The 24210-nt window shown below is 39.5% G+C and overlaps 2 protein-coding genes across 5 annotated transcripts in view; one reads left to right on the top strand and one right to left on the bottom strand.

The window, feature by feature from the left end:
* Positions 1–2242, bottom strand: part of LOC140379634 (gamma-aminobutyric acid receptor subunit alpha-5-like) — a 40408-nt gene extending 38166 nt beyond the window's left edge. The window contains exons 1-4 of the mRNA XM_072464294.1: positions 2016–2242; positions 1809–1930; positions 1396–1477; positions 41–159 (exon numbers count right to left, since the gene is read on the bottom strand). Of these exons, the coding sequence (XP_072320395.1) occupies positions 41–159; positions 1396–1477; positions 1809–1824 (217 nt within the window). The 5' untranslated portion in view covers positions 1825–1930; positions 2016–2242. The remainder of the gene's footprint in view (positions 1–40; positions 160–1395; positions 1478–1808; positions 1931–2015) is intronic.
* Positions 1–24210, top strand: part of LOC140379220 (gamma-aminobutyric acid receptor subunit beta-3-like) — a 115246-nt gene that overhangs the window by 32763 nt on the left and 58273 nt on the right. For 2 of the 4 annotated variants that reach the window (XM_072464174.1, XM_072464195.1), the window contains exons 2-4: positions 4407–4454; positions 6625–6716; positions 6844–6911. In XM_072464174.1, the coding sequence (XP_072320275.1) occupies positions 4407–4454; positions 6625–6716; positions 6844–6911 (208 nt within the window). Of the gene's footprint in view, positions 1–4406; positions 4455–5996; positions 6498–6624; positions 6717–6843; positions 6912–24210 lie in introns of those variants that run through there. The other 2 variants (XM_072464206.1, XM_072464235.1) reach the window with 2 other exon arrangements.

Raw genomic sequence — 24210 nt, 5'->3', positions numbered from 1 at the left:
TGTTACTGATAATACTACTGCTGCTACTATGGCTACAAACCTCCAAGTCCTGGTCGTAACCGGTTGTCGTATCCATCCAGGAGTCCGTCCAAAATCCTCGTGAACACAGTGCTATTGTCGATACCACTACTCTCCTTTTGTGTCTCTGAAGTTGTTGTACTGTTTGAAAAAAAAAAAAAAAAAAAAGGATATACAGAGTTTATGTATATGTACAAATTACCGTATTTTCTGGACTATAAGTCACACCTTTTTTCATAGTTTTGGCCAGGGTGCGACTTAGACTTATATTTATACTTATATACTTATACTCTGGAGCGACTTATATGTGATATAATTTGTTATTTTCACACTTGCAACCGCATTTCATACTCCTTAGCAACTTATATATGTTTTTTTCTTCTCTGTTATGCATTTTTGGGCTGGTGTGACTTATACTCCGGTGCAACTTATAGTCCGGAGAATACAGTACACTAAAACGCCCTTGATTCAATTTGAGACAGGAATAATAGCATTGATGACAACAACAATTTATACATAGATGTTGAATAGTGACGATTGGAACAACAAGCAACTACAAATCATTACGTATGAAATACCATAAGCTATTTCATGATCAATATTAACTAATTGTTAGTGGTATTTTGCTGAATTTCCTCTTTGATACTAAGGATAACGCTTGATACTCAATACCACAATGATTGTAATTTCAACCAATGTTTGTAATTTCAACCAAAAATAATTGTAGTTTCTTTGTCATATTCCCATGTGGTCTTATACTATGATACAGGCTAGATCAATACCATTTAAAGTAATCCTTGTTTAAATGAGTATTTAGGTCAAATGCTAGGTTTAGTATTACTTGATATCTGGCTATCAATCTTTTTCATTAACCGTTCTGCATAATTGAAATATATTACGAGATTTACTTCACAAAATCAAGCAAAAAGTTGGATCTCCAAAACCACAACTATTGTAGATATTTGCTCTGCAGTAATCAAAAGTACCGGTAATCTAATCCAAGAACAAAAGAGTGGTGAAACTGTTTCAAATTTTGTTCTTGCTTTTGATTTTTTTTTATTTTATTATTATTGCTGCCTAAATAAATTGGATGCGGTCTCTTGGAGATTGTAATTACACTGTTTGGACACAGCAGCAAGTGTCAAACAAATGCAAGTGTAAGGTTATCTCGATTTTGAATTGGTGCCAAGTCTAAAAAGTCAATTGATCCACTCCTGAGAGAAGACTATGTTTTATGGAGAGCTCTCCTCTGACCCAGATATTTTGGCATTCTTCCGGACACTTAAGACGTGTACACAGCGCGATCAATCAAAAGGAATAGACAAGGGGATTTACAGACTTCACACTTTACATGGGGATCAAAACTTTGCTTCTTACCTTAACTGGCACCCACACATGACAACATACGACAACACTAACACTGCCACAGCTTGGGTTTGGGCAAATGTCTTGTGCAAAGCTGCAAAAAAGACGACAAGAATTGCACAAAATCAGAAAAATAAAGTCTACGCCACAGAAATAACTCTTTCAACTCTTTCTTTGCACGCTGCACCATGACAAATAAAACCACATGCGTATTCGGGGGCGATTTCTCTTGAAACAACCCCAGCGTATTACAAAAACAGCTGTTTGTTATCTGCAGTGTTGTGTAAAGGAAAAGCATCGTAACGCATTTAGCGCATTGCATTTCTGGACATTCAGCCTCGTTTTAACGCCATTTCACGTCTATTTAAATTTGCTTTGTGTTGTGATGAGGCCCAGACGCGACGTTTTATTTGTATTTATTTTACCTGAGTGCGTGTCCATGGCGTTCCTTCTGCACGTTCTTTGCAAGCGCGCGGGTGTCGCCTCAGTCAGCCGGTACTTCGTCTCTTGCGTCGTCTCCACGGATGTCTTTAGCCGCTCTCTCTCTCTCTCTCTCTCTCTCTCTCTCTCTCTCTCTCTCTCTCTCTCTCTCTCTCTCTCTCTCTCTCTTTCTCTTTCCAACTCTCCCTTACCTCTCTCTACCTCGCTCTACCTCTCTCCTCCAATCACTAGATGGACATTTCAAGTGCTTTGGCTGGCTGCTTCGACTCTGTCAGGGCACCGCTGCCGCACCATCGCAAACGCAGCCAAGGCGATCTAGAAATCTAGCCTCGAAACGGTGTAGAAGACTGTCATTAACCCCCCAATGGTCCGCGTCGTGGGGCTGGAGATGGTGAGCGAGCGGATCGAAGTGCTGCAGCCGATATTTTGTTAATAGGAGCTCCTCATTGGTGCGTTATACAAAAGGAGGTGGTGCCATTTGGGCTGCGTGTGTTGGGGAGGTGGAGACGGGTTTTACGCACCAAAATAAAGATGATTTGTTCCGTGTGGCACAGAGCATAAAAGCAGTTATGAAAATTGTCAAATTGTTTCTGTAGGAGTCAGAGAGAAATAAAAAAAAAAATATATATATATATATATATATATATATATATATATATATATATATATATATATATATATATATATATATCAATCACGGTCATTTATGGATTTAAAATATGTGCGTGAATTAAAATAAACTTTGAACACAATGGCTTAAGACAATGTGTGTCACACATACATTAAAGATTATGACAGCTAATTTTGTCTAGATAAAATATTGATAAATGCATATGCCATCCATGAACTCAAAGACATTCATATTTTTAGCGTGAAATGCAGTCTGTTTACGTTTCTGCTGGCAATTATTTTTACCCACGCATAGTGGAATAATTAATAGCCTATGTAATATGTCACGGAACATGCATGCGTTTATCTGTGTGGAAAATCGTTTGGAAAAATCCTTATCTTGATCCTGAAGTTTGCCGTAAGAGGGAAGCCGCGCTCCACATTTGGCACAGCAGTAATTAGCGCGCGCGTTTTTAACCTCCCCACTTGTTTTAATCAGATGCTGCGTTTGTGTGTTACGTGTGCGCGTTTGTTACATGTGTACACGTATAAACAGCGTGCGAAGCAAACGTTATTCAAGCTGTGGTGTGCCCCCGAGGCAGCCCAGCTTTCAGCACCTCGGCTCGTGTGGACAGCGCCTGCATGACCGTTTGGACAAGTGTTTGAGTGATGCAGGGGGAAATAGGGAAGGAACGTGTGAGTGGAGGGAGAGGGAGGGAGAGAGAGGGGGAGAATGTGGGGGCTCCCAAAGGAAATAGACTTTCAATATTTGCCCTCAAGCCAACCTACTGTTTTAAAATTCAGGCAGCACCGCGAGCTACGAAGAGGGAGAAAAGGAGAAAAACAAGCTTCAATTGATTACAGTTTCACAGGGTGCAACAGACAGTGATGTACAGTATATCCAAACACTGAAATATTGGCTTACTTAAAGCTAATTCTTGAGTTCACCTATTTCATTAAAACTCAATTACACAAAATGGACTTAAAACTTGTTTAAAAGCATTTCAAAAGCGTGCCACATCATTACGCCCGCGTACATTTGGGAGATTTGAATTCAAGCAAATAATTACTAATGGAAGTTAAATGAACAAACAATACCCATACAACTTCAGTGTAAGCTTGTAATAGTTTAAAAAAAAATAATTTTATAACTGTTTTCTTTCAAAGGGCCACTGCACTTTGAAAAAAAAAAGATTTGAGCACGTTTGTCATGTTGACAGGTAACCTATACCTATAGACTTTAATTATAGTGATTAACATTTTAAAGCTAAACATTCTCTATATCTTTTGAATAAGATGTTGCATAATAGCAGGAAGCTGTTAAGATAAAGTTATACAATTTTACAGTTAAAATCACCAATAATCGATTTAGGAAGGTACTCTTAAGTGTGAGATAAGATAAGACAATCCTTTAATGTCCACACATGGGGAAATGTCGTTGTTACAACACAGTAGATACAGGGGGAAAGGACAGATAATAGGAAGTTTTTTAAAAAAAAACAACTCTTAATAGAAGAACTCTTATAAACAAAACAAAAAAATTCTTATTAACAAAACTCCTCTCATATCTTAATACGGAATGGAGGGAGAAGAAAATAAAATAAAATAGATAAATCAAATAAAATTATAAAGATAAAGATAAAAATAAGATGATAAAATAATAATAATAAAACAAAATAAAGTAAAGTAAAAATAGCTAGCATAAGACTAAATAGTACTAATAGTAAGTAAGTAGAGAAAAAGTTAAGTGGGTATTCCAGACAAAAAGGGGAAAACAAAGTAAAAACACCTCCAAAAGAGCAGCTTTTGGGGAACTCTAGAGTCTACTATTATTTAATCTCTCCCCTAAAAAAATCATTCACACAATCTACATTCTATTTGGTGTGGCGGTTTAGTTTGAAGCCTAACAAACTGTCTTAGCTTTGTGCAATGACCTGCTCTTGTCATTTTAACGCTCACGTTTGTTTTTACAGGAACATTGTTGACGGAAACAAGAAGTTGTACGCCATCTACGACACGAGGTAAGGAGTCTGAACCATGACATGTCCTAAAATGTACTTATTGTGACACTGTACATTCCTAAACGGAGCCAGCGGTGTGCGTAAATGTTCCCTATGTGTGCGCACTGTGTCCAATTCATATCCACGGGTGTTCCACCATATGGCATTGGGGATACGTTCAATAATTCATGCTCCCCCCGAGTTACGTTTTACTTAAGGAAGAGGGCCATTACGTAAGAGGAATAGGCTAATCTATCACATGCATCGATTGCTGGGGTGATAGATGCAGCCTGTCCCCCGCTCCGTGCTGTCTGGGTCCCGCCATTTTCACAGGGTACACAGGGGATGGGGATTGGTACTAGAGCTGCGAGGAGCACTGTAAAAAATGCATTGGCTACAGAACCGATTGCCAGAGTGAATAAGTGTTTAATTCTAGCCTTTTTATTTATGTATGCAATTGACAACGTTGATAAGTGAAGTTCTCAAGCGATGGATTTCAAGGATTCAAATGGCGGTCACGTTATTCAAGTCTGTAGGCTAGAGGTTAGGGGTGGGCAGTGTTGATAAAATAAAGATGAGCAGAAAATTTTAGAGCAACTAAAGAATTTGTGTCTTTAAATGATTGGGTTAAGGTTTAAGTTCAAGACAAATGTGTAAGGACTGTACAGCTACCCATAAAAGTCCAGAAATATCACTTTTCCTGTGTTTCCTGTGTTGTCTCTCTCTCTCTCTCTCTCTCTCTCTCTCTCTCTCTCTCTCTCTCTCTCTCTCTCTCTCTCTCTCTCTCTCTCTCTCTCTCTCTCTCTCTCTCTCTCTCTCTCTCTCTCTCTCATTCTCTCCCTCATCAAAAATATCTGGTCACATGTGCCAGTTGATAAATTGATTGCTAGAGTAACTTGGAATACACCGTGCAATACATTTTAAAATAACTTTTTCAATCTCCAGGTTTGTCATTTTCCGTGTGCAAACCTGCAAAGCTGTGAACAACCATACATAAATCAGATTACTCACATCAGATGTAACTGTTGAAATGTTAATAATCTGATAACACCAGAAATGAGATATTAGTTATTAGAGTTTTGACGTGAATGTAAACATAACCAATTCGCCTAATTTGAAAGCACCGAATCTGCAAAACTCAAGCCCACCTTTTTTAACGCCGTCATCACCAAATTGGCACAAACATCCGAACAAAATATTGAATGTAGTTGCACGTCTTGCCTAATCACGTCAACTCTGCCCCAACTTGCGCCAAAACTCAACACATGTCCATCATTTACGCGTTACGCCGCGCGCGATTGAAACCGCCTTTGCGATTGCTCTGGCGATCATTCCAAAGCCGCGTCCACACTCGAACAAAACGCTAAATAGATACAAAGAAGTGGAAAGCTTGCGTGAATCTACCGCAGCGAGCAGACGGCGGCGCATTTGGTCGTAATTTTTTTTTTTACAGTGCGTGAGTGTTTGGGGGGGGGGCTCCGTATCTCATTTGAACGAGCCTTTCGCCGCCACCAAGCCGCCGCCAGCATCAGCACCACCGACAGCGGCAGCGGCAGCAGCAGCAGCAGCAGCGGCAGTGGCGCGGTCGTCTCATCCCTGTGCAGCCGTCTTCTCATCAATATGCGCTCCAGCCGCTTGCCCCTGTAAAACGCGCCCCTCTCCTCTCCTCCTCCAGAGCGCACACCGCGAGCGCAGCGCAGGGAAAACCACTCTTTCCCCCCCCATCTCCTGTCAACGCGGAGATGTCAGCTCATATTTCACATCTCAGCCGCTGACTTTTTCGCTCCCCAGCCAGACTCCGGTTCTTCTTCTTCTTTTCTTTTTCTTCCCCCCCCTCTCTTTTGGCCAATCAATGGGATTATTTCGCGCTGGTGTGCGGTAGTGTGTCCGTCGTTTGTTTGATTGGGGGATCGCCTTGCTCTTCTTGTTCTTGTTGCTGTAAACAACGAGGGATCCAGAAATTAAGAAAAGACAGAAATAGGATATGTTGGCTTTGCATAGGGTCCGCAAATTTCGCGTCTTCTCCTTTTTGGTTGTTGGGTCCATCATATGTTGCGCGCGGAGGTGAGTGATTTCCATGTCATTTTGGGGCTGGAGTCAAGGTTATTGCTTGGAGACCAGTCAAGTCAAGGTGATAAGTGGTCATTTTCACCAGCGTGTACCCCCTTTTCCCCCCCGTTTCTCGTTTCAGCGTCAATGAACAGGGCAACATGTCTTTCGTGAAGGAGACTGTGGACAAGCTGCTCAAAGGCTATGATATACGACTCAGGCCAGATTTTGGAGGTACATTAACACACCCCCAATTAACCCAGTCGCCCCCCTCCCCTTACTCCCTTACATAGGCTGCTACTGCTTTGTTTTTGGTGACATACAACCAGGTGTAGCTCAAATCTCACCAAATCTCTTCCAGGGGCGCCGGTTGCAGTCGGCATGAGCATAGACGTGGCCAGTATTGACATGGTATCAGAAGTCAACATGGTAAGTGATGAGACACGCCATGAATGTTATTAAAGGCTCTGAATTATGCATGCGAGCTCCCTGTTGTCTCAGCACTGACATGCTAACGCATATTGAGACCGGGACATTGTGATTCCATTGCAGTGGTGGTGGAATGAATCTAATTTTGCTTTGTCAGGTCCATTATGGGCTGGTGGAGTTGCACTGGGCTTGGCTTCCTTCCTGTTAAGCATGAAAACATCTCTAGCTTGCAGATGCAGTGCAGTTATTTTGCCTGGTGTTAGAATAAATAGCTGCAGGTTGCTTATGCCAAACAATGCAAATTCCCATGTGTGTTGCATGGGGAGGCTAAGAGGATAGATTAACTGTGCAATTGTGCTTTGAACAATAAGACGAGTCCACAAGGGGCCGAAGTGTTGCCTAAAGTAAGAAAATGTGTGTATTGTATCAACAGAAGACTCCCTAGTCATATTAGGGGAAGCATAAAGCCGTGATATATGGCATTACATCAGTGCAAAGGACCTGTCACCTTGTTATGATGTCATAGGTCTGCGCCCAAGGGAATGGAATGATGAATAATAACAAGAGGGTTCTAAAATATAAATTGTTGTTTTTGCTAGATTTGATCCGGACTGAACCAAGTGTAATTCACCAGACAACTAGGACTATAAAAGGTCTGATCCACAACTGAGGCAGAGTTAAGGCTGAATAAGTTAAATCCAAGACTAAACCACTCTTAACTAGGAGTACACCAAAACCGAACTGTCTGAGATTAAACCAGGGTTGAACCAGAACTAAACAACATCCAAGATTAAACCAGATCCAAATCAAAATCCAAGCTTATCCAAACCAAGACTAACATTTATGCTTGCAGTTGTTTGGTCCCAGTTTGTGCCCAGTTTCATTGGTTTAGCCCTGATTTAGTCCTAGTTTTGCCCATATTTAGTCCCAGGTTTAGTCTAACTTTAGTCCCAATTTTAATGTGTGGCGTTTGTGCAAGTGTGAACGCACCCTAAACATGTTCTAAAGCAGGACTATACTTGGTCAAAACCCAAACTAGCTGCCAACATTTCTTAAGGCTCAAACCTATGACATAACCAGATTAATGCATAATAGCTCATTATTGCCATTCTATTCCGGACCACCCCATAGCATTACATATAACGTCCTGCCCACGAGTAAAGACGGCTAGTGAGTGGATACATTGAATGCTTTTTGTAGTTGTGCATGTTGACACGTGTCCATCCCTCCATTGTACGCTCACTCCAGGCTATGGGGACTTAAAATACAGCTGGTCCTTCCGTCGATGACCCAAATTGCATTACAACCGGTCAGGGCTCTCTCATCGCACTGGCTACGTTTCCAGTTGTGAAATTTTACTTTTTCCACGGGCAATAGAGCAAAATGGTCTGCTTGAGAATCCAGGATTAGGAAATCAACCTCCAGTGTGACCCGGTTTATGGCCCATTGCTTGTGCGGATACGTCTTTTATGACTTTTATTGGGATTGGAGGTGGCTGGAGAGAGGAAGGATTTTACAATGCAGTTGTAACAGGGAGAAACAGCAAGAAGTCAGGCTGGCCATGCTCAAATATGAGAGTTTTATGGTTCAATGGACAGCTTTTACGCCTGAACTAGAAGAACTTGAAATTAGGCGAGGAACTATATATTTTGCATATCTTGGCGGAAGGCTATTTAAATTTAGTCATGCACATGCTTAGTTCATATGACATTACATACTCTATGGTCTATATAAGTTCAGAAAATATGGTGTGAATATAAATACATTTGGAAAAACTGGTTCTTGCCCCCCGTCTTTGGAGTATGACGTCATCACATTCTAGAATCTAAAGCCACCCATACTTTTACAAATGAGTATAAATCATAACTCAACCGATAAAGACTTAATCGGACACAGACAAATGAGTGAGGTGCGATGAATAATTTATTGCACGGATAAACTTTGCCACTTAGATCCCAGCAGATGGGAGACAACTGGTTTTGTAATAAAGCCAGAGCATGATGAATTTGTAAGGGAAAATATCCACGCCGGGGGTCTAATTATTGGTGTGGGTGAAAAGGAGGAGATGAAGAGCCTTGAAACTTCTGGGTAAAGTAGTGGAGAGAGAATGCAACGTCGAGATGCAAAGGTAGCAGACTAGCATTAGCAATAGACGAGGAAATAAGAAGTATGAACTACATAAGAAACATTTTCTGATTGAGTTTACCCTTTCATTCGGTATGCTTTGGTTTATGGGAATTGATGTTTTTCGAGAGGCATCTTGTGTTGCTAAATGACATTACTGTAAGGAGCCAGTTGGGAGTTTGTGTGTGCGTGCGCCTGCGTTCGAGTGTGTGGGTACGAGTGGATCAATAGTAATGACTGCGTGATTAGTTCTCAAGGTAACTCCAGCTGTGAAAAACTGACTTTGTGTCTCGAGCTCTGAGCTGAGGCAAAACAAATGCGAGCGTTGGTCATTTTTTACAAGGCAAAGGCGTAAGAGATTATTGCTCAAAGACGGCATTAATCATTGTCTTGCATGTAAATGAGATGCAGTAGTAAGCGGAGGCTATATTCCCTCATTGCTGGTTTACTTTTGGTACAGGCTAAAGAAGATTGATTGTAATGATGCAAAGCTGCAGATGGAGATGTGTTTGTTTTTTAGGTTGTGTGTGGGAAATGTTCTCTCTGCATTTGACCCATCTGTCAACCAGCGCTGGGACAACTTGACAGGTGCAGTTCCTTGGGACACATATCCATATTCTAAGCCAGGATTAAGTTGTATGATTTAAGTTTTCTGGTGGAAGTCTCATGAAAATGTTATTGCTTTGCCTGGAATGTTCCACAGTATATACTTGGAACATTATACTTGGCGTATTATACTTGCAGTCACCCCTTGTCTCCATGGAGATTAAGTTTTGAACCGTTTCCAAGCAAAAAATAAATATTGAGGAAATAACTGGACCTTCCACCCTCTAAGAACTTGGCTTTGGAATTAATCTATACTGTGCAGGTTATGTTTTTTCTTTATAGAAGGTCTATGTATTTATGAATGCCCAAAATGTACTATATTAGATTAGGCATTGGTCCTATCTTGCAATGCTTAAATAAGTTTACTCAACCCTGTACTACTTCTTTGGTTAATCTTTTATCTAGTATGCTTTACCAACTTTATGTCACACAATTGTAAAGATTGCATCCCATATTCTCATTCTAAAAATGGACATAGCTGACATAAGTTGAGAATGACAAAGAAATAGATATTTTGTGCCAACAGGCTTTTTTAACATAGAGTATTGGTATAAACGGCAATTTAAATATGTATATCTGAACGAGGCTAAACTGCAATGCTTGAGCAGCAGTCACCATTTGAAAGTGCTGTCTGTAATTGGAACACATAACCTACTATAGTAGAAGCACTTAGTTAATTGCTCACTATGGCAACACATCTTGGCTCCGGTCTTGCCTTTCTTTCTTCTGCAGAAAACAACTCTAGTAAGATCGCAAACAACTCAGGTCTACATCAGGGGTTTTCAATCCATGGTACAGGTCCTGAAATACCCTGGAAGACAAGAAGATTATGTTTAGTGGGGTGGATCTAATTTAGTCTTGGTTTGATTTTGATTTGTCCTAAATTGGTGCTGGTTTAGAGAATTGATTTAATTCTGAGTTGGGCCATGTTTACTTTTGTCTTAGAATTTGGACTTTGCCAATTATGTGGTATTATTCCTAGTTAAGTTCTAGCTTAGTCCTTGTTTGGCGCTGCTTTAGAATTGACTTTAGATCTGAGCAGGGCAGTCAACCGAATTTTAGGCAAGAAACCTGACATCGGCCCCCCTTTAATAGAAATTAATAGGAGGAGGGTCCAATGTTGTGCCCGTGAGACCCTGACGCCCGGGACAATTTACCCCTTTGCCGTAGCCAAAAGGCAAATTCGCAAATGTTGAACCTGATCATTTCTATGACTCACTATATTGCAACAAAAGTATGCACTCTAAAAATACAAATTTGTATTGAATATGACTGGCCAATAGAATGTTGTGACATCATTTGAAACCCAGCAATAGCCACTGCAGCAGCATCTCTACAGAATCTTAATTGTCAAGTTCTGGGTGCTAACGCTAACCAGCATGCTAAAAACAGGCTTACTATCCCCAGAACTGGTGAAGGCAGCAGATGATCAAGAGACGAGACAACTGGGATCTCATTTTTTGAATTAATTTGCACTCTTTCTCTCTCTGTACCCGCCAAGGATTTGCTCCACGTATCAGTAACTAGCCAGAGATTGACACACACTTTTTTCCCGCTTCTTGTTAAGCAAAGACATGACTGGTCAAGCTGCTTGTTATTTTTACACTGCATTTTGACATTTTGCTGGCAGAATGGTAGTCCAATATGTCCCACAATGCTTCGCGGTTTGAGCATAGGAGACTTACCTCCACAGGGAAATGGATAATGAGCGCTTTTGGTTGGGACAGTGACAGCGCGGTGCCATATTCAATGTACAAGCTCCCAAAAGCAGTGAATACCTCCTCCTACAACATGGGACTACAGGGACACAGTGGGATAGCAGTGGTCGACTAGTTCAGGGGTAAATGTTCAATCCATTTCATCGATAGATTACGCTTGTGTGAAATAGAGGCTAATTTGCCGTAAAAAGATTAGTTGACCTTGTTTATGGTTCATTTCTCTGTAGTTATTGGACTTTTTCTCAATAGCTTCAGACAGTTGTGCAAGCCCCAAAGATGCGATTGTCTTTGGATCCAATTTCTAGGCCACTGCCCTTCATCTGAATTTAAGGCATTATCAGGTTGTAGAACGTGAACGCAGCCTATACAGTGGCAAGCAAATGAACGTTTTTGGATGGAAATTGAATGGTTTAACAGTTAGAGAAAGAGGTAAGGAATGAATTCACTTGCAATTGTTCAACAAGTGTATCAGAGCATCTTCAGAACTATAGCTATTGTGGGGTGTTTTTGGAATCTTATCAAGTGGTCCAATGCAGGAACATGTAATTGGTTTTGTTTGTAAAGTCAGATGACGATCAGTCTAAAACTAAAAGTATCCTTCAATGAAATCCATTACTATTATAATTTTTCAATGAAATCCTGTCAACCCATATTGTAGCTTCTAATGCAAGACTTCTGCAACAGACTTGGACATTCTCTTCTCCCTAAAAATCTTCTGTTTCTCTGATTAAAAACTTGTTAAGCTCATCGCAGCATTCATTTAATACCCTTCCAGCAGCTAAACAAACCTCGCAAGTCCACTGGAGCAACCCAGGGGCATAATTTGGGGGCGCTGATGTAAAAAAATGTGACTTTATTGGAGCAAGAAAAGCTAATTATGCCAAAACGAGGCTGGATCTTTGTCAGCAAATTCTAAAAAGAGGAATAGGACAAGACGGAAGGAGCATATTTTTAGCATCTTTTTGGTTTGGTGGTGCATGTTCAAAGGCTAGTCCTCCTGTGGCTTTAGCGTGGGCTTGAAGATCTATCTTTTTAAAATCGCCCAAGGTTATTTTTCACCATTGTATGAAGCAGACAAAGAACACGGTCGAAAGGGCACGTATAGACGATGCAGAGAGGTTGAATGGGCATTAGAGATCAACAATAAGGTAGATAAGTTATGAGTAAATAATGGGGTGGATGGTCCATTGTCCATTGCAAAGCTTGTCTGATGTAGTCTATATGATAATGTTCAAAGAGAAGCGGTAGTCGGGAAGGGAAATAAAAGATCATTCATAAATTCACAAATGTACGAAACCTGTAATTTATGTCCAACTAAATTGAAAGTTTGATGTCAAAAAGAAACACCAAACCTAACAATCATAATTCGACTTAAATTTGGATTTGCAAATTGCTGTTTTCTATTGAAATGATTGTATTCTAGCAACTCTGTGGCAAGTTACTTCTGCATATTTTGGGCCTGCAGCTTGTTTCTGATGTTAGTTTTTATTTCTTATAGTCCTACTAAATCTTGGAGCTGTAATTTGTCAACTGATTTGTCAACTGTCTTGTGACCTTATAGGTTCAAATATCACATAATCTTCTTCTTTATTTCCTTATAGGAACAACAATGATTATTTTAGTCAGAGTGTATAAATCATAGCAGCAGGGACGTTCATTTGTTGCCTATATTATCCAATAGCAACCAATGTATGTCATATTTTGCTTATCTAACTCGGCAGTAGAGATGCTATTTTCAGACCCAAAAAAAGCAGGGAAGATATGATAACTTTAGAGCATCTTGCAGCCGGGTCAAAAGTCAGTGTCTTATACGTGATCAAAGGCGTGCAAAAAACTGGAGTTCGGTGACTCTGGGAGAGGGGAGGCGGGGGCTGGCTTTTGGGGGGGGGGGGCCCTACGACTCCACCTGGTAGGGGCAGCTTGACAGGGCGAGTTTTGGTGCTGCGGCAGATGCTACGTAGCATGCGAGAAAGGTGCGCTAATCACCTCTGAGGGTTGTTTTTCCACGAGGCGCAAGATCAGAGTCGGGCTAAATAGATTCTGTTGGTGCAGACGCTGTGCGCACTTCAAAACTAGATACAGAGTCAGAGATAGAAAGCTTCTTTCATAAGGAACTTCAGCTGGTTTCATGGCAGCACTGTCAAAATCCACCCAAGGAGTAAAAAAAATATGAGCTGTCAGCTAGAAAGATTTGTGGGGAGGAGGAAAGATATTTTAAAACTTATATTGGGCAGATGGAGCTGTATTTTACCTACTAGTATAAATTTGAGGTTGACTAGTGGATTAACAGCAGTAGCCGATGGTGCCTATGTAGGGATATTTTTGTTTGTGGTGTTTGGATCAATGTTCCCTCTAATTTTTCATGTGTCTGGGCAAACACACAAGCTCCCTGGGCACACTGAGGACCACTGTGAGCAACATCAGATGTGCCCCCTGTGGCCACACACCAGTATCACGCCTGTTCAAAACCTTGCATTGTAGCAAGTTACATTAAAAGAATCAAATTACAGCAGCAATTTGCATTAGTTTTATTTTATTTCAAGCAATTTGGCCCACATAAAATGAAAAATACAAAAATTATGTTTTTCATGAGATGTATAGTATGTTATATGTGAGAGTCCTGCTTTGGCCTGGCTGTGGCCCAGTTGTGGAACAAATGAGACACACTTTTCAGCCATAACATTTTGTTCACATTAAAACATCACAGAGAGGGAGAGGAAGAAGCTGGACAAAGTCATTAAGAAATCCAGCTCCATCCTGGGCTGTGCTCTGGACTCGGTGCAGGAGGTGGGGGACAGAAGGGTCCTGGCCTGGCTAAATTCACGTCTATGCTGGACCATGAGTCTCACCCCCTGCAGGACACTCTGTCCACTCTGGAGAGCAGCTTCAGTGAGAGACTGATCCACCCTCGCTGTGTGAAGGAGACGTTTCACAGGTCTTCCAACAAACACTGCTAGCCCTGAACATGTGCTATACTGACTTAATCATGTGCAATACTGACTTAATCATGTGCAATACCGTCATACTCACATGCAATAATGTCATATTCATGTGCATATAACTGATGTAAATAAGAGTGTTTACTTTATCATTATTATTAGTATTATTTTGTCTTATGCTAGCTATTTTTATTTTATTTTATCTTTATTATTTCCCTCCATTCCCTATTAATATATGAGTGGTTCTGTCTATAGGAGTTTTGTTTATAAGAGTTTTGTTTTATAAGAGTTTTGTTTTATAAGAGTTCTTCTATTAAGAGTGTTTTTAAAGCTTTCTATAAGTTATCTGTCCTTTTCCTCTGTATCTACTTGCGTTGCAACATCAAAATTCCCCCATGTGTGGACAAATAAAGGCATTAGCATTTCTTCTACCCATGAATTATCTAGTAGTAACAGCATGTAATGATTAATATCCATGAATAAAAATCTCACTAGAATATGCACAAATTTTTACTTTAATCTTACCTTTTTTCATGTCTGTCCACTGGCTTTGACTTTATGCGTATCAGCTGCTCCAAATGTGCCACTTCAAGACCATTTCTGATGCCGTTTTGATATGACTCATGAAACTAACAGGTCCACACATGTCATAAACCGCAGGGGCCCACGTTGTAACATGAGATATTTACACAAAAATAAACACAATAGTGATGCGTCTTTTGAACCGGTGGTCTCACAGCGCACAAACCACAGGTGTGCCGCTTTAGTCCTGCTTTAGACCCACTTTTGTCCCATTTTAGAACAAATCACAGCTGTCCCTTCTGTCCACTCTGTCCTTGATGACTCTGTGTGGCTGATTTACCTGTGTCTTCACATCTGGATCATCTGCTCCTGCGTTCGTACTTATCAAGTGAGTTTTATGTTGTGACAGGAGATATTTTCCCAGAAATATGGTCCAGAGTATTGATGCACATGTTGTCTTTTGACTCGAGTCAGGTTTGGCCAAGAAAGTTTCATTTACACAATAGTGACACGCCAGTTGTCTTTTGAACGCACCCGCGGCCGAGGGACTAATTAGACTAATTTCTCCGTGAATATGATTCTGGTTGTAATAAAACACACAGCGTTTTGAAAATAAAAATATAGAAAACACGACGTGTTCCCAGTGTGTCAAACGCTTGCGCTTCCTGCTAGATTGCCCCCGTTGGCTGTTTGTGGTAAATTTTATTTTCTGCGCTACATAGATTTTCTTGTGCACGTAGTATGTGCGAGGAGTGCGCAATTGCGCAGGCGCGCAGCTTAGAGGGAACAGTGGTTTGGATGGACCATTTTTTATTTTCGATTATTTCTATTTTACATGGAATCAACCAATCAACCAAATACAGGGTGAAATATAGTGACTGAAGGGTTGTAGAATATTATGTAGAATATATATGGAGAATATTTACAATAATTGATTGAAATCTGAAATTATTTACACTGGTTTGACTTATTGAAATAATAATGCCACTGTTTGTAATAAAATGTTATTTTTGTACTTGTTTTTGAGTCTGTCTAGTCAACAATATCAAAATACAACTATTTATTTGTATTTATTTATTTAATTAATAATCAACTAGTCGCAATTAGTTTATTTGGAAATGACTTGATTTGACTCTTTACAGCCTAATGTATACATTACAATGTCTTCAGTTCCATTACCAATACTTTGCTTATCTGCCTGTATTTTATATAAAATAATATCAATGTAAAGAAATTCAAGAGCATTTACTTCTCACACCATTATTAACCTCTATCAAAATTGACATAATGTGTTTTGTAAGTGTTATTTATTCTTAAAGCAATGACAGACAACCTTTGAATGAATACACATAAAACATTATGAGACGTTCAACAAGGAAATACTCCTTACATCAATTTACTGGTCCAACCACAATATTGGCTGAACCGATCGAAGACGATATCTGATACAAATGTTGGTGTAACTCTAATTTCAAGTTGTAAATGTGAAACACTAAGGCTAAGGGTGTTTTTGTATAATCAGTCTAACCACCTCCATAATGAGTCTGCTGCTTCAAGCTGCCAAGGCCATTACCGTCGCCTCATCACAACCACGGCTAAATTAGACCTATTGTGACTGAAAAGGTTGGACAAATTGGTCTGAGAGCACCACAAACCAAATATAACTGCAACAAACTACCCATTCATACACCCACTTGTGCTTGTGGGTGAGAAAGAGATGCGTTAAAAAGCAGGCTTCACTGTCAACATATATTCATTAAGTTGTAGTCATTTTTGGTATGTGCTCCCCAAAGATGCAGCAAAGACAGGCTAATAAACTCCCTGTCTGCGCCTTAATGTTGGCAGGTGGCCCAGTAAACCACTAAGGGACAGGTTGGCCCAATTTTCAAACTGTTTTAGGCTTTTTCCCTGTCTTTCTTTTTAACACAACTGTGAATTGCTGAAGGGGGCTGTCTGCGTTTCGTAAATCTGGAATAAAGTAAACACTTTTTATACCAGAAATTTACATAATCATTGAAAGTTTTGCCCTAGTTTAATTATGCAACCTTTATTCAATGTTGTGTGTTAAAATGCAAGAGAGATACAATTGCAGTGGGCTTTGGAACACAAGTTGGGTTCACTGACTGAGAGGTTGTTGAAATAACTCAATTATGGATTTCCACTGAGCTGTAATGTGGGTCCTCACACATCATTTGTATTACAATAATGTTTCCGTAGACACATCAGCAATGTAGACTTTGTATATAACGGATTTTGGCCTATAAAAGCCTTAATGTAATTAATGGTACCAAAATAACTGTATTTGACAGATTGTTGTTTTCAATGAATGAGTAAACATACACATTTTGGATTCTCTGTAGTAGTAAGTTAGACGGTTGTTAATAGTAATAGTATTTTATTTTATTTTTATTTATTTATTTGTCTATGGGAGTTTTTATTTATTTATAGGAGATCTTCTACTGAAAGTGTTTTTCAGACTTCCTATAAGTGATCTGTTCTTCTGTATCTACCTCTGTATCTACCTGCGTTGCACCAATAAAATTTCCCCATGTGGGACAATAAAGGAATATCTTATCTTATCTTATCTTATCTTATTAAGAGCAATGAAGCTTTCCCATTTAACTGCATTTTACTTTCACTTTAAATCTGAGTTCTCAATTCATCCTTTGCAATAGTTACATACTTCTAATATTGCCAATAATCCATCCAACTACTAGACCTGAATTTACAATACAACTCATAATTTCCCAAGCCCCGCATTACAAACACATACATTATACATACGGGGAATCTTTCCAAGGTTAATTAGGTGTCAAAAGTCATTTCTGATGCATAATTGACAGCCCCCTGTAACCTCTCTACTCGCTTAGATAAACTAATTCATCATGCATGCTCCGTGTTGGAATCAGATGTTGCCAAAAAACAATTGTGTCACTCTAAATATCTTCTATGGGTCTTGGCGCTCTGCGAAAAGAGCATATCGTTTGCACGGGTGGCTTAATATACCCCAATGTCTTTAATGCAGGATCCAACTTCCTGCCTGATGGAAGGTAATTGGCCTCGGGAGGGAGAGGGAGAGATGTAAGATGAAGAGATGATCGGAGCGTTTTAGAAAGAGAAGCTTGAGTGGGCACTTCCTGGTTTACCAAGCCAGTTGTGAACCAACAAGGTGACGTCTTGGTGTAAAGTTTTATGTTTGATATTGTAATGGAAAATATGTAGTGCTGCATTATTGTCTAGTTTAAATTGGGCTCAGAAAAACTGAACTGAACATTTGTCACAAAGTTGTTTTTTGTTTTTTTGATACCATCTTGTACATGCATTAATATTCTGAAAATACTGTTGGACAAATATTCAATTCTAAGCCTTTAACACTTTTTCAAATGGCACTGACCTGTTTTTGCAAAGTAACTCTCTGATTTCCTGAACCTAACCATAAGTGCCTTTGCTGACTCCTTCTGGATCGACTTGGTACGCTTCGCCCTATCTCACAATGAATACTTGTACTATTATGTATATATATTATAAAGCTTTAAAGCCAAACTTCAACCAGGAAGACTGTATTCTACCTCCAGCTTGCGGTTTGTTTCTGACAGCCGGCTTGTAATGCCTCTTAAGCCATTCATAAAAATATTTTAGCTACTCCATCCTAGCACAGGTTAAACTTTCTCTGAGGCCATTTCAGCCAGGATCAAAACTTAATGCCTTACTGACTCTTCATCTCCTCATCTTCATCACCAACAGGGAGATACCTTCCCTAATCCTTTATCCGTCTTACTCCACAGTATGACATTAAACTACCCAGAAAATCCCCCAATTGAATTACAGGTGTTTCTACTCTCAAAAGCTCAAAAGCAACCTCCAAAACCTGTATTCTTAGACCTATAATTTGGCCATAATTAAGTGCATAATGTGGAATATTCTTGAAAAAGTAATAAAAAAAAAGGTGGCATACTCCTCACCGGAAAAGTTATATAGTGTAACGAAAAGATCAACACACTGAGCCAGCACAGAAGCATCACTTGAAGCAGTAGTCATTTATAAGGAAATGCCCGATCTACTTTGTCTACCCCACTTTAATTAACTTGCTCTACCTTTAAGACTTCGCATCCATCGGCCTGGGAAATCGCACATTGACAGGCCGGCGACCTCGTTTCCTCTCAAACAGCTGTTAGGTTGTAGCAAATAAAAGGGGGCAGGTAAACTATGAGCCAGATTGATGAGCAGGGCAAAAACACTGGGTCATCTGTCAACAATACGACCCAGGTAATGGTGCAGCCATGGGAGACGGATGGGGCTTTGTTTATGAGAAAAGAGCCTTGTAGGAAAAAGTCAAGTTCTTTATATTGAAGCAGCCTACAATGTATCATTTATACATTTAGAAGGTTGGCCAGTTTTGTCAAACCATCTGTCATATGTAGTGCCGTGTTAGGATATTGTTATTGATCGATAGTGGATTTTTCTAACAGACTTAAGAGTTCAAACTGTAATTGTAGTTGTTTCAGAAGAACGTGTCCTTGTCTCAAACTCGTATATTGGCTTACACAAAACTATGACATGCTGACCTTCAAGTAAATGTTAAATTTTGTCACCTTATTGCTTTTTCCGTGGTCCATGATTCAAAGCCGCTATTTGCATCTTAAATGGGCTGTACCTGATTTTCAGTTTTGAGACGTGAAAAACGGAACTCATTTACCTGATTTTATTGCATGTAATAATGTAAAATCAGTTTTTCCCCTGGACGGTTCCTATATTTAAGCATCTATTTAGGTGAAAATGAGATGACAGCTCTTTTTTTGTAGCTATATATAAAACATTTCATTCTGTGCGCAGTAGCATGCCAATATTTTTTAGCTTTACATGGATTTGCAAAGCTCGTTATGTGAGAAAAGACTCATGAAACGTGCTCATAAACTAATCGCGGTGAATATTTCTGATGTTCAGAATGCATTATTTAAGTGAGTGATACATGTAGACTGCTTTAAAGAGTTGAGCTAGTTCTTCTTTTCACATTTCAAACCATGAAAAATCACGTACAGTCCCTTTAAGATAATTTACTTTCAATTCCAGCATATTTAAATGTAAAAAATATTACATTAAATCTAGTTCATGCCCAAATGTGTTTTTTTGGAGGACCTACAGGCTAAATTTTAGAACACAAACCCAATCATATCCAAGGTCTAATTCTAAGGTGACGAGCTTAGGCACATCTGGTTCTTCATTTTAGCTTTATGAGGAACACTTAATCCCATCAAGCTAAATAAATTGGTTACGCTTTCTATCCATGATTCATCCTTCACGTTTGCTCATTTCTGATTGGTTGTTTGGGGCGGCAGGTGTTGGCGGTGCCTCGTGGCAGCTAATAGCCCCCCAAAGCTCACCGCCGGTACGCTGTTAGCGACCGGGAAACATCTGTGAAACATGCTAGCGCTGTCGAAGCTGGCCTTCTTGTTAGCGGCACGTGCTATGTTGCCTAATTATCTGCGGTAGAGCGTGCAGGGCCTCATGGGAAATCGAGGAGACCCCCAGAGAGGATCATGGGTAGTGGGGAGATTTTTGTTCTCGAAATAGTCGCACTAGAAGGATGACGTCATGGTACGCTTAGACATGTAGTGTGTTGCACTTGAACATGAGCCTATACCTTGACCTTGATGGTTAATTGTGAATCTAGCAGTGCTTTTAATATGTTGATTAATTATTGTTTTATTGACGTTTCTCAGAAGCTCATCAACTACTTTTTTATGGCTGCCAATACGCTACAACAATTTCTAATTCTGCAGTTACTACCACTTCTGTTGTTTATACTGCTCCTACGACAACTATTACTACTTTTACTACTACAATAACAACTAATATTTGTATTACTACCATCAATACTGTCCAAGGTTTACCCACATGCCCATAGTGGCCTAGAGTTGCAGCTATGAAGAAAACAAGAGGAATTTATCATTTAAAATATTGTATATTTTGTATTATTTCAAATGTAATGCATGTCTAAGTTCAAAGTTTATTAAATGTTGGTTGCTGACGGTATTATGCAAAAGTTTACTTGCACTTGCACCTCTTGCCACCTTCTCTTTTCACCTCGACAAACATCAGTGCAACCCTAGTGACAAAAACACAGGCAGAAAATATCATTACACAGGTTGGTTTTCTGAGCCCTCAGTGCTACTTATTTATTTTTGACACACAGTCAAGGCCTTGCATTTGCACCTGTTTACACATGGAGAAAACATACTGTTGAATCTGTCATAGCTAAGGCGTTTTACCAGCCCAATGCCCCATCATAGAGGGACCTTTTTTTTAAATAGATATCCCAAATGTTGTTTTAAAGGATCCAAATATAACCTGTACTATCACTGGTTTAAAAAGGTATTACAATCGCAACTAAACCTGTGCTGCCAGAGCTTTAATCTGCAGAGAGATAAAGTGTTTCACAGGCAGCACTAGTTCTGATTCATGAGGCTGCAGGTTTTGGATTGGATTTAGGCGTAGGAACTGGAAACCCAAATGAGAGACTAATATATTTATGGAAGCTTTAGAACAAAACCCCAAACTACAACATGAACAATGTTTATGTAATTAAGAATAAATCAGGCACCAGCAAAATCTACGTTGGATTTGAACATGTTTCTCATATCTGGGGACACAGGTTAGTCAAATGTATGAAAGTTGAAATCAAATCTTACATACGGTTCATATAAAGATAGGCATCACTAGAATATTGAGTACTGTATATAATCTAGAATAAAACAATACAATGTTTAAAGGCGTAATGGCAGATGTTTTGGCCCAAATCTGAGTCTTATTTCCTCGTGGCGTGGACTGCCAATTAGTCCTGCCACGTATCAATCATAGAACTCACCTACTGCTGTCTCGTCGGCTCATCCCCAGGAGCAGCACGTTTCCCCGTGGCTAAGCGCATGGATCTATTATAATATAGTTCCCTCAGTGTACGGGACAAAATTAAGACAGAGAAAGACAGTTCGAGCTGACTCAGAAGAGACGGAAATCTACGGGAGACGCGAGATGCGATGCGATCCGTCACGCTAATAAACAAACGCATGTGTGTTTTTTATGCATCCGCACGGGGGAGTGCGCATGCGCACTTCCTCCTGAGTTCTCAAATCGGCGAAAAATCATCCATTACGCCTTTAACCATCGGGATGATGCCAATATTTAATTGAGAAATAAATTGGGGTCAATTTTGCCAACCATCTGTTCCAGCCAGGCATGTGACCTGTATGCCACCCACAGCTATCTTGATTCTTGTCACTAATGTAAACTAATGTAAACTCTAAAAAAAATGTGCATAAACTGCTCAAATATCAGTCCTAATCTGTATGTCAGCTGTGATTCTGACATTTATATAACAACAAATTACATTGTAATTACAAGTACAGTATGTCGCTTCCCATAGTATTCTATTCTTGATATGTGACCTACGTTGGCTTGAACTGATACACTATCATTGTACTTTCCTCACTTTCTTCTCTTGATTCTTCACTCACCTTGCCACCTTGTTTTTTGTTTATTGTAAAATTTAATGTTATAACACCAAAAATAGCTATTGCACCTGTACAAATGAGATGGCAAGTTGTTTTGCCATAGAAACAATAATTGCATTTTTCTCCATTCATTCAGTTTGTCAGACATGTTATTAGGCCGTTCATCATCCAAATTAGACTGCCTGGCGCATATTAACAGGCCGACACTTTCTCAAAGCCCTCATTTCAATCTTGGCTTTGCTCTCAAAAAGGGACAGTGCTATTTTTACCCGCCCCTCTGCAGCAGCAGCAGCAGCAGCGGTGGCGGCGAAGGGGTAGGGGTACTTGCATAGGGATTCCCTCACACAGATGATATACTGCCGTCGGGGGGGCCCAAGGGAGGGCCACCAAATTGCTCCTGAATTGCTTTACTGCGCATGGTTCATATGGAGTACACAGCTACATATAACACCACCATTTGTCTTTTTCCCCAACAAGGAAAAAAAAATCTATGAAGTTTGCAAAAGATATTCTAATCCATTTTTTATGTTGCTGTTCAGCTTTGATCGAACAAATGGGGGTTCTTTAGTATAGCAAGACATTTGGGAGTTTTTATAGTAGCAATAAAAACATGGAAAATCAAAAAGTCTAGGGAGCTAATTGGCCAATTTTATGTACACAAAAGTGATTAAAGGAAAATGCAGGGGGATAAAATGATTTAGCTTGCAATGCTAAAAACAAAACCCAATTTAGGGCTGCCAAACTTAGAGAACATAAGTTCTACACAGACTAAAAAGTCGATCTCAGGCTGCCCAGGAAATCGGGGCATTGTTGACTTGTTGGTCACATGAACATTAAACATTTTACATAAATCAAAGTACTTTATACGATTTTTTTAGTGGTAAGACTTTTCCCTAGCTCTCCATTACAGTGCCATTACAACAGAAGTGCCGATCCATTGCAAAAATATATTTTATTAAAAAAAAATACAATTTTAAAATAAAGTAAAGCTGCAATATAGTTATTTTTATTAACAATTGACAGCATTTATTCATTTTTGCACCAACCAATAGTCAATTATTTACTCATCTTTTGCACACATTTTGAAATATTAGATATATATTGTAGGATTGTCAAAACACAACTACTAATAGATACTAAAACAGGTATCAAACCTAGCTATACATTTGAAAACAATAAAAGTGGAAACAGTGTTCTTTTTTGAATTGTTTTTGAATGGTCTTCATCTATATCCAAACCATGAGACCACATGGTAATTAAAAAGTAACCCAAACTATAATTTTGTTAACAGTACTGTGTATAATATTGTGCTCAAACATCTATTATTGTTGGGTGTTTGTTTCTGAATGTCCAACCACATAATAGTTAAGCTAGCTTTCACTACTATTCATCCAGTGGTCAGTTATGTTGTCTATGTCCACAGTAGAGCTCCTAACAAGGCCTTTTCCTCTATAGCAGCCCTATCATAACTGTGCAGTGACTTGCTCCGCGTTGGGCTGGATTAAATTGAATATGGGTCATTTTCGCCTCCAGAAACTCCTTATCTAAATGTTCAACAGCACCAGTGATTATCCATACTTTTACTTCACTCATCAAGACAAACTTTCACCATTTCAGTCGTCATTGTTATTATTTTGCCCAGAAACATGAACAGTGGTGTCAAAGCTACTGGGAATTCCTGTTTGGTGTGCGAGAATTGTCAATAATTTATAAGCTATGCAGTCATGTCCTAGAAAATCTACCTTTTTGAAGGTTGAGAGGGACTTAGCTTTTTTTTCCAAAGGCATCTAAAATTCGTTTTGATTATGCCCATGCAAGATTTATGAGGAATCCTTGGCTGTGTGGTAAGATCTATGGGTAATTTGAATCATTCATGTCTCTA

The sequence above is a fragment of the Eucyclogobius newberryi genome, unplaced genomic scaffold (genome assembly GCF_026437365.1).
Source record: "Eucyclogobius newberryi isolate DKJ021-1_F unplaced genomic scaffold, fEucNew1.0.hap1 SCAF_1, whole genome shotgun sequence".
NCBI classification, from domain to species: Eukaryota; Metazoa; Chordata; class Actinopteri; order Gobiiformes; family Gobiidae; genus Eucyclogobius; species Eucyclogobius newberryi.
The sequence above is the reverse complement of the archived record's forward strand: the minus strand, read 5'-3'. Positions and strand labels throughout refer to the sequence as shown.